The following is an 11,405-nucleotide window of genomic DNA, read 5'->3' on the forward strand; positions in this document are numbered from 1 at the left end:
AGTATCTAGTTAACTAGCAATTTGGCTTCTTACAAACGTAGTACTTCTTCTAGTAATTACTTTAAAATAAACCTCCACCGGGACCTCCACGGTTGCCTTATAGTTAACATTAATTATACCCTCTTCTATATTCCCTACTACGGCTACTATATATTTAATCAGTCTAGTTATAATTATATTAGTTAGGAATATTTAGTTAAGTAGGGTTTTTAGTATAGAACTGTTAAGATTCTTATATTTGCATTATAGTACTTACGGCGGAGCGTAGCTTAGTATATACTCCTTTAAACGTATTTATAGGTTTATATAGCGCCAAGTTATACTTAGGAACGCTANGGNATNCTAAGATAACCTAGTCCCTTAGGCTNTTCTTATTTTAGTAAGTTTTANTAAGGCTANNTTAGATTTTCTAGAGTTTATTAAAGAGTAGTTAAAGGCACTCTAAATAAGTCTTTATTGGGTTAAAAGCGATAACTCTTTAGAATATAGTCTTTTGCTATTTAGACATATAAAGCTAGCGATTCTTATTAGTCTTAAAGTAGGCTCTAGTAAGCTAAAGCATTATATTAAAGCTATAGTTTTTACCTATAATATAGTTATAATAGAATGTTACTGCCTGTCCCTTTAATATAATAGAGAAAGCGTAGTAGTACTAGTGGCGTTAAATTTTAACCTTATTGCAACAGTTATAGAAGACCTATAGTTTTGCTCTAAGTATATTATATAGTTCTCCTCCAAACTTCTTCTCTTTATCTAAATATACCTTTATTAGATTTGTAATTTCTTATAGTAGAGGCTTACTAGTTAGCTAGAGTAGAGGAGGTAAAGGCGGAGCAACTCTAAGTAGGAGAGCACCTTTAGGTAGGGAAGTAGCTCTAGGTAGGGGGTTAGTGTTCTAGGGGTTTTAATATAAATTAAAGTTGCCTTCTAAAGAATATAGGTTGTTTTTAGGTTTCTATAGTTAACGTATAATCTTAGCTTTCGTCTATATTAGTTTATTTATACTAGTAATAACGGCCTAAATATTACTAGTAATTGGGTTACCGTTCTTAGTAATATATACCCTATTCCTATAGAGGAAGTCTTAAAAATCCTAAATAATATTAATGTTGCTAAGTGCCTAGGTATCAGCAGTCCATCCTATAAAATCCTCCTTAAAATACTCCTATAGTTATAAGTCGGCGTAATATTTATTTCGGTAGAATATAATATAGTATAGAAGAAAGCCGTTAACTTGTTTTACGGTATAAGTTATTATATTAAAGGCAAATTCGTCCTAGTCTTTATTAATAAGTTTCGCGTACTTAGCTACCCCTAGTAGTAAGGAGTCTTTCCAGTTATTTAAAGTAGGCGTAGCTATATTTTTAGAGGGAGGGAAGTATTATTAGTATAGGGATTGTTATTTAGTACGCGTTTATGATATATATTTGTCGTTTAGTACGCATTTATAACATATATTTGCGATTATAGGGCTTAGAACTAGTTCTAGCCTTAAATCGCAAAGACTTATAAAGTATGTTATTCTGCGTAATAGACGCAAGAATCCGTAATCTTAGAAAGGCTTAGGACTAGTTTTAGCCTTTAAATCCTTAGATTTATGGAAGAGTTCTATTTAAGGTTTAGGACTAGTTTTAACCTTAAAAGACAGTTTCCTCTAGCACGAGTAGCACTGGTATAGTAGCTTATCTCTTCTTAGTGGAATACCTTGCTATTCTATAATATAACAGTAAAGTTAACCATTAATTAGTGTTGGTTATATAAGGGGATATCACGTAGCTACGGTTCGTAGATAGTATAATAATTATTCTATGTTCTTCTTAAAGAAAGGGGTAAGGAACTTAAGGTTCCTCACCACGCTAGTGCCGCGGCGGCACGTGATGGCAACTTGCCGCACGTAACGGCAACTTGCCACACGTGACGGCAATATGCCTTATATGGTGACCATTTGCCTTTATTCCCAACAGTTATCTAAGGGCGCCGTACCTCCGCTAAATCCTTATAATTAACCTAAAGTCTTACTTCTTATAGGCCGACTCTAGCTCCTCTAAAGTAGTATCTACCTTTTTGCCTAAGAGAAAAGCCTAAGTATAGAGGTTAACTATATAGTTAAGACACCGTAATTAACGTCTCTTCCGCTATTTTGCTAATATCTTTAAATACAAAGTCTTAAGAATTAGATTAACGGCCGTGTTATTACTTAACGCGTTATTAAGTATAAAAAAACTTAATTTTACCCTTAATCTTATATTAGCTAATTATATTAAGGATAATTTAGGCTTAATTAGCGCTAGAGTACTTACCTTTAAGTTATTATATTATAAGAAGCTTTATCTACTAGGTACCGTTTTTATTAATATAATAGGCAACAATTATAACAATAGCGTAGTAATTAGGGGATATCTAGAGGTTAAAGGATAAGTATATATTTAATTAAGCTTCTTATAAGTTGTTCCGTAGTTACCGCTTCTATTTTCTAAACTTATTAATAACCTAGCCGTATATTATAGTATAAGACGGAATTAACTATAAGGCCTTTATAAGTATACTATATTAGCTCTAAAAAGAAGGCGTTTTTAATTTAATAATATATAATATAGTAATATATAAGCTAGCGAATTAGTTACTAAAATAGGAATTAGGGACTATAAAAGCGAACTAATATTAATACCTATAGGTATCCTATAGAGATCACCTTTCTTACCAATTCTATTCTTATTTTTTCTTATCTAAGTTACTAGAGATGTTTAACTATAACTAAGATATATTAGCCCTAGGATTTATAAATAATATAAACCTAATTATATAAGGAAATATAGCGGTAGAAAACTATATTGGGCTAAACTAGGCGTATAATAGGTATATTATATAGGTAAAATAATACGGCGCTAAATTTATACTAAATAAATATTAGCTTATTTACTTTATAAGGAAAAGAAGGGTAAATTATAACATAGTCTTAATAGTAAATATCTAGCGCTATAAAGTAAAACTAGAAGCCACTCTTAAGGTCCTAAGGGTTTAGGTAAACTCTAAATTAAACTAGAATATGTATATTATATAGGCGACTTATAGAAGAGTAGTAGTATTTATAGTAGTATTACGAATTATAGCCTTAATATATGGTCCCTCTTTTAGATATATACGTCTACTATATATAGTAATAGTAAGGCTAATAATATTATATAACGCCTAGATCTAAGGCCTAGGACTAAATAGTAAGCCATTAATAAAAAGCTTCTTAGCACTATTAGCTAAGCCATAAAACTATAGGGGCCTATAAGAGAATATTATACGCTATACTAGAACGTAAAGTAGTAGTACTACTACTACTAGATCTATATATTAATATAGTTGCTATATAAAGAGCGGTTATAGTATAAGGCTACCTAGTAAAGGAAAATATACGCTAAATATTAAAATATATAGGAGGAGTAAAGGCTCTTTAAAAAGGCGGCGTACCTAAGTATACTAGCTAAAAAGCCCTCTACCTATAGGTAATAGAGAGAGAAAAGGAATTAAGGAGCTACTAGTATACTAGGCGGAGACCTAGCACTATATTAGTAGAGTATTATTACGGCAATAGAGGATAGGAGGCTATTAGTGTAAATAGAGATTTACTATATTTATTATAAGATAGGTAAACCTTAAGTAGAAATAATATTAGGAGGTAGTAAAGATATAAGATATAGCTATAGATAATACCCTATAGATAATACTAATACTCTCTCTATATAAAGGACTAATAAAGGTAAAATATATAGCTAATAAGTATTTATATTCTAAATACTATATCGTAATATATATACAGATAACCTATATAGGTAGTGCACTATATACTAATTTTCTATAACTACTACGTAGTAAGAGATTAGGGTATGTTTAGTTACAAATTACCTCCGTTACAGAATCTATTCGATCTATATGTATTTTAGTGTCGCCCATTTTATAATTAGTGGCGGCTACTACCGTAGGTTAGTTAAATCTATAATTAAGTTAATTTTTTAGTAAGCCTCTAGATAAGGCTCTAGATTTAACTTCGCATAATATGTAATTAATTTTAGTAAGCGATTTAAGTGACGCCTTCTGCCACTAGGCCTCTATCGCGACTCCCTACTTTAATGTAGTAATGGAGCCTCCTCCTCAACCAACGCCCTCTTATTAGTTAACGTTTACTACACCTACGCTAACCTCCCGTACGAGCCGCAGTAGAGTTACCGCGACGCCCGCGACGCCAATAACGCTAGTAACGTCTACAACACCCACGGGGCACAGGAGGGGGCGTATAAGATGGACAAGTAAGATAAAGGAGGCGATGTTAGAGGGCCTCGTTAAGGCCGTTAATAAAGGATATTATATAGATAGCTCTTACAAAGCTAACGGCTAGAAGATTGCTTTTATTTATATAATTACTATTACCTAATAGCCTATTACTCTTAGGCAAATTAAGAGCAAGTATAATAACCACAAGAGGTATTAGAAGGTATAGGTAGAGCTCTATAGCCTCTCTAGCTAGGGGTAGGATAAAGCTAAAGGCATGCCTATTACTAATAAGGAAGTTATAAAGGCCTATTTTAAAGCCTATCCTAAAGCTATAAAGTTTTATAATATACCGCCTACCTTCCTAAATCTACTATAGGAGCTATTTAAGGGAGTCCTAGTAATAGGTAGTTATATAAAGTTAATTAATAAAGTAATTAAGAGCTGTATAGACCCTAAACTTCCCTCGGCGGCAGCCTTATAGGCATTAGGTTTAGTAAATAAAAACGCTAAGGATAAGGAAGATAAGAAGGAAGTAAAGGAGGTCTCTAATTTTAATTCAGCTCATAGCTCTATTAAAGGCCATTAATTAAGCTTACCTTTAACTAAGCGCCCTAATCCTCCTAATACACCTAGATCTTCCTCCTTAACGCTAAGCCAACCTTTTTTACTAGCTATACGGAAACGGGCTCTTAAGTAGGCTGCTAGAGAAGTTAAATCTAATATAAAGCGCTAGTAAGGAAGATAACAAGTTATAAAAACACTAGAGGAGACGGTAGAGAAGGTAATAAAAGAGATAAGGGCTATAAGAGAGTTAATCGCCCAGACGTCTCCTTAAGAGAAGGCCTTTATAGAATTTATTAACAAGTTTAGTCACCTAGATCCTATAGAGCAACTAGCTATTTTACAAGCTTTTAAGACGGAGTCTACTGCCAGATTATTTCTTATAACGGCTAAAGTTATAGAGCTTCGGCGAAGCTTAATTAACAATATTTTGGCTAGTAGGAAGGAGGACGTATAGGAGAACGCGTAGGAGAGCAAGCCTTAGGTAAGATTTTGGGTGAGATCTAAGTCGCTCTTTAGAGCCTTTCTATATAGGCAATTAGTAAGCAATATAGAGAGGGAAACTACATAGATTTCTATAGTAAATACACCCAAATCTACTATATATTCTTAATTAATTGGCCTACTAATTACCTAGCAGTAACTCTTCTATATAAGCTCCGCAATCTTATTACGTCTTTAGTTTATAACTATATCGCTTTCTACCTTTACGAGCCTTACGTCTTCCTTATCTATAACCTTATCCTCTACCTCTAGATCGCTATTTAGATTATTTAAATTGTTTATATTTATAAAGTTATAAACCACAGCTAAGGCGTACACTATATCTATCTATATACTTAAAGGAAGGCTACGCCTGCTAGCCTTAAAGTATTAGAAACAGTTCTTAAAGACTCCTATAGTACGCTCTACTATATTCCTTAGTGCCACGTATCGTAGATTAAAGAGCTCCTTCGCGTTTTATAGCCTTATATTTACCTACACTTGCTTATAAAGATAATACTATACGCCGTAATAGGGAGTTAAAGTTATAGGCGTATTAGAGTATCTAGCATCCGCGACGTAGTATCTACTAGGTAAGGCTTTAAACCCTTTAGCTCTTACTAAATTAATAACTCTAAAGTTATAAGCAGAGCCTTTCTAACCAGCTAAAATATAAAGGAAGTTTATCTAGAAATTAATAACTATAAGAACGTTTTGTAACAATCCTCCTTTCCTTTTACACTATAGAGCTTGCCTTATATACCCGCCTGCTACAGAAATAGGTAAATAAGTACCGTTAAGAGCTCTAATATAATCGGCAAAGAAAGGATATTATTTAGGGTCATTAGCAATCTCTTTTAGAGTAAGGTTCTTAGGAAGCCAAATAACTTCCTTATATAGTTTTAGAAGGCTAGAAAGGACTTCGTATACGGCTCTATAAGGTAGTAAATTAATAACACTAGAAGTTTAGCTAGCAGATAAATACTCACTAGTAGATTATTGTAGATAAGTATTAAGTTACCTTACTTAGTAATCTATATAACGAATTATTGCTAAATATTATTAGGAATATGAATAGCTTCTTAGCCACTAATAGAAGCTTTATGTCCTTTAAGTCGCTATATAGTTATAACTAATTAAGAAGCTTCCTAAATACCTTAGGTCTTATACAAGTAATATTTAAAAGTCGTTACTCGTGGCCGTAGAGCAACTGCGCCGTCCACCTCGTTCCTCGCCACGTATTAGTATACTAAGTATAAACGCCCCCCGGAAACAAGCTTATCGCGATTAAGAAGGTTAAGATAATAATATCCTATAAGGCTTGCAAATGCGACTACAGTATCGCGATTGGGGTGTGTGGAGTCGCCATATTATAAGAAGTCGTCACTTTAGCGCATATGCGAGAGCTCCAGATTGTAACGGAATATGTAACGGGAGCTTAAAGCTATATATTGAAACGGTGCTAAGAACCTTATTTTAACTACTATATACGGTATAGCTTGCAAATTTGACGCGCTTACCGATATGGAGGAGCTTTAGATTTACCAAACAACACCCTTATTTTTAGATTTAAGCTCCAGTTCGTTTATAATATAGAGCCTCTATATTTGTAACGGAGGTGCAACTAAACGGCCCCTTAGCTATTTACTAGTATAAGTATAAATAATATTACCTAAATACTCTTTATAAGTAAGGGCCTATATATAATAGTATAATAGTTTATAGGCTAAGAAGTCCTTTAGTAGTTCTAAATAGTATATAAGATTTAATAAGAGGATATTAAAGAATATACCCCCTTTTAGATCTTTTAATATACCTAAGAAATATAATATATAAGGTAAATATACTATAAAGTTATATAGGCTAGGCAAAGGCGGAACGCGTAAAACTAGCTAAAAGAAAATATTTAGGTTTTTCTCCCTTAGGGGACCTTTTCCTATATGGAAGGTAAAAGCCTATATAGACCTAAAAGGGACCAAATTGGGCAATAAATAGAATTAATAATAACAATGGTATATTAGTGCTACGTATTAGTAGAGCTTTAGAGCCCTATATAGGGTTCCAAGTAAAGCCTTAAGTAGAGCTTTAACTAGAGCTTCGACCAGAGCTTCGACTAGAGCTTCGTGCAGAGCCTCGTGCAGAGCTTTGTATAGAGTTTGTATTCGTGTAGGCGTTCGTGCAAACGTCGTGCAGACGTTGTGTAGGCTTCGTGTAGGCTTTATATAGGCGTTTGTGCAGGTAGCGGAGGAGCAATAAAGCAGGTAATAAGGCCCAGAGTTAGTCTGGATATAATATATTAGTTATTTAGGTGTTTATCTACTACAAATATTAATATAGGAGGTCAAATGTTAAGAATTAGTGGCTCTGGCTAAATGTTTACTATTTTAGTAGTAATATTCGAGGTAAAATGTAGCGGTAACCACCGGCCCGTTCGCAATAATCTTAGTAGCATTAAAATCGCCCTATAAAGCTCTAGAACGTAATAGTGGCCAATTATCTATAAAGACGTTAGTTTGTTGTTAATTAGTAGCTAAAAAATAGTATAGTGCGCGAGTTTTGGTAAGGATTATATATAAATTAGCGCGTAGGACTAATAAATTTCCAAACTATGTACTAGACGATAATAATATAAGCTGATTAACCTGTTATGTAAGCAGCTTATAATTGGATTATCGTTTGGGACCGAGATAAAATATTGACGGGGGTTGGTAGTGTTACGTACGGCTTAGTAACTCAGCGGGCTCTCAGCCAAGCTGTAAACACCAATTAGACTCCCTATCTACTTTATGCCTTACAACCTATTTTATTGGATATCTAAGCCATACACTCCGGTTTCTTAATAGCTATCTCTCTGAAGCGGAACTTAGAAATCGGCCTTCTCTAAGTGCGTAAAGGAGGGCTATATTCTAGAGAAAGCTGCATAGCTTCTGTCGATTCAGGTTGGATTTAGCCTATTACCCTATCCTTGTCCCTGTTTCAGATGTATTATATACCCCCTGCCCCCCCCCCCCTCTATTGTCTGCGCCTATACTATGTATATATAGCCTCTTTTTCTTCATAGATTAATCTTTACACGAGTCCTTCTTTTCTTATAATCGGTGCACGGACTACCGATCGACAGCTTCCTATAAGGATTATTGCCATTGACCCCTACGAAGTATACCGATTCTTGCTAATAGAAACTCTCGATATGATCCCTATATAGTATTTTTCTTACTGCTAGGAGGTAAGAGTAATACAATACTAACTAAGGAATCCTATTAATCGCGTCTCCTACCACTTTACGCGATGCTATTCTGTAGTCCATTTTGAGGCTAGAGATTTACCAGTTCTTAGAGCTATTACAGTTTTTCCATTTCATCTACAACCCGCCAGCTACATGTTCGTTACTTCGAAGAAGCTCTAATATCTCCGTATCACCTATTTTCTCCGCCGCCTGCAACGGTGTCTCATTTCCGTGTGGCCCGTTTTCATTAGCAAGATCCACCTTCGCCCCTCGTTGTAGAAGGAGCCGTACGGTCTCAACATTTTTTGCCTTGACAGCCGCATACAACGCTGTAGTCGGCCCTGCCTGTCTCAAATCCATCTTATACGGCGGTATAGCCTCGTCAACATCAATTCCCGCATCCAGTAAGTAGGAGATCAACTTATTGTGGCCATCTTGCGCTGCCATTTGAATTACTCCCGATTTCTTCAGATGGTCTATGCCACCCATCTCATCTACCAATATGGCCAATGTAGGCACGTGAACTGCGGCTGTGCCTGTGACCGCCTTTCTCACATCTTCGGGCCTGATGCAAGCACCATGAGCGAGAAGCCAATTCAGCATATGGATGTCTTGCCTAACGGCCCTTTCGATGAGCTGATTCATGACTTCCTGTGAACTTTGAATATTGCGCCAGTTTGCCCTAAAGAGGACATCAAGCATAGCAGGGGTTATGGCACCCTGTTTAGCAGTGAGATTAAGATATTGGTCAAAGATTGCCCCTCTGTCAAGGCAGAACTGGAGGATTTCTGCATTGCTTGCGAGAGCGGCCATGGTGGCGAGGGGTTGAATAGGGATGCGGAGGGATTGCTGTTCGATCTTCTCAAGTGTAGCCTTCATTTCTTCAAAGCTCCCAATAGAGCAGCAGTGCAGGATGTCCTCGTAAAGGCTCGTCTCTAATTGATAATAACCAAATCAGAATTTTATAATAAGCTCTGAGAGGGCGTGCTTACGTTCTACCCCTAACGGTTCGTAATCGTCCCTTAGAGCCATCTCTCGAATGGAACCCCCCACAGGGTCTAATTTCGATACAGCAGGCTCTCTTCCGCTGTCTCGAGGATGTCGCACCCCTCGAAAGTGTGCGAGAAGGTGGCCGAAGTACTCTCTCTCTGTAATACTCTTGCTGCTCTTTGCAAGCATAGCTTCTAGGAAGCAAAGAGATTCAGACATAGCGATATGTTCTTTCTGACTATAGCTTGGGTTGATGTCTTTGAAGGCCAACGCTAAATTAATGACAGGACCATAATATGGAAAGGCCTTCAATTACCTTTTTATGCTGCGTTCGGTATTCGCGAGAGGGGTCGAAGGTTTTCTGCCTCTTGTAAATTGAAATAAATGTAAGCAGGATACAGAGAGGCTAGGTCGTAGGCCTTAATTGTGGAGCTGGGGTGGGTGATGATTAGGCTTCCGTTACTTGCTGTGCCGCAAAGCGGCACGTAACACTATACTTATAGGCTTCCTCCTATCTATAAATACTCCCTCCTTTATGCCTTCCTCTCTTCTTTTTTTCTTTCTTATAAGAAGCTAAAGGTACTTTAATACTCCTTAGTCTCCATTAAGAGATATATTAGTTAACGTAGCAATATAGATAGTCTTAGATAAGGAGATGGGTAAGAGAGAAGATAGAAAGGATAGGAACCCCCAGTAGGTATTATGTAACCGACTACGGGCGCTGCCAAGACAGCCTCAACGCCACCCTATATATTGCTTGCAGATCACTGTTCCCATTTCAGCTACCATTTCATGTATATATTCCACTTGATACCCATAGATTTACAATCAAGTCGCTCGTTCAATTCCCACACACTGCAAAAGCTTACATATTAGCTAAGCGATGTTAGCGGCCATATTATAGCTGGTTAATCTATAAATACTCCCCCCTTTATACTTTCTACCCTTTTTTCTTCTTCTCTCTAGGGAGCTAAAGGTGCTCTAATACCCCCCCCCCCCCCCCCCCCCTAAGGGACCTATTAGTTAACATAGTAATATAAATAGCCTTAGACAAGGAGACGGGTAAGCGAGAAGACGAGAGGAGACTCTGGTAAGCCGCTAATACTCTACCTATTATAGTTGTCGGGAATGAGGCAAGCGGTCGTCACGTGTCGTCACGTGTCGCCGCGGCACTAGCGTGGTGAGGAACCTTAGGTTCCTCACCCACCCCCTAATTCTAAACAATAAGCTTTACAACCAACATTTACTGTATCTACTTAAGTAGCATTGGTGAGTTACCCTATAATACCAACACTAATTAGTGGTTAAATACATAGTTAACTATAGAACAGTAAGGTTTTTAATAGAAGAGACAGTCTCGTACAGGGGTGCCATATGCGCTCATATGGAATGGATCCCGGCGATACTATACTACCTTAGACTTGCGGAAAACTAGTAACAGAAGTGTTACTGAGTACTAGGAGATACTAAGTTGCGTCTATTACGCAGAACAACCACGTTTACGAAGATTTGGTTAAGTACTTTAGGTCAGAAGTGTTACTAAACCTAAGGTCCTAAGTTAATGTCCGAAACGCGTTAAAAACAATACTTTTGACACTCTGCCACGTTCCTAGCGGCCCTGCCACGTTAAAATCACGTTAATAACGCGCTCTCTGGCCCTTATACTCCTCTATCAGCATCTAAGGCAGTACTAGCGCGCCCTTACCTTATGACAATTTTAGCTCTGCCAGACTATTAAAGTTCTACTAGCACGCTATCCCTACATTCTCGACACTCTCTACACGTTAAATAACTGTTATTATGGCGTTAACCTATCTAAAGAAGTATAAGAAAGATATTAATCTAGAGATATAGGACAGACCTATAACCAACTTTATAACCGCTA

At 36.5% G+C, this 11,405-nt stretch overlaps 1 protein-coding gene across 1 annotated transcript; it reads right to left on the minus strand.

The window, feature by feature from the left end:
* Positions 1 to 8,444: 8,444 nt before the first annotated feature.
* K441DRAFT_160195 (ankyrin) lies at positions 8,445 to 9,467 on the minus strand. The gene has a single exon (XM_067640247.1). It carries the CDS (start codon positions 9,407 to 9,409, stop codon positions 8,666 to 8,668), a length of 744 nt encoding a protein of 247 aa, XP_067509270.1. The 5' UTR covers positions 9,410 to 9,467; the 3' UTR covers positions 8,445 to 8,665.
* Positions 9,468 to 11,405: the final 1,938 nt, after the last annotated feature.

The sequence above is a fragment of the Cenococcum geophilum genome (genome assembly GCF_001692895.1).
Source record: "Cenococcum geophilum 1.58 unplaced genomic scaffold K441scaffold_3, whole genome shotgun sequence".
NCBI classification, from domain to species: domain Eukaryota; kingdom Fungi; phylum Ascomycota; class Dothideomycetes; order Gloniales; family Gloniaceae; genus Cenococcum; species Cenococcum geophilum.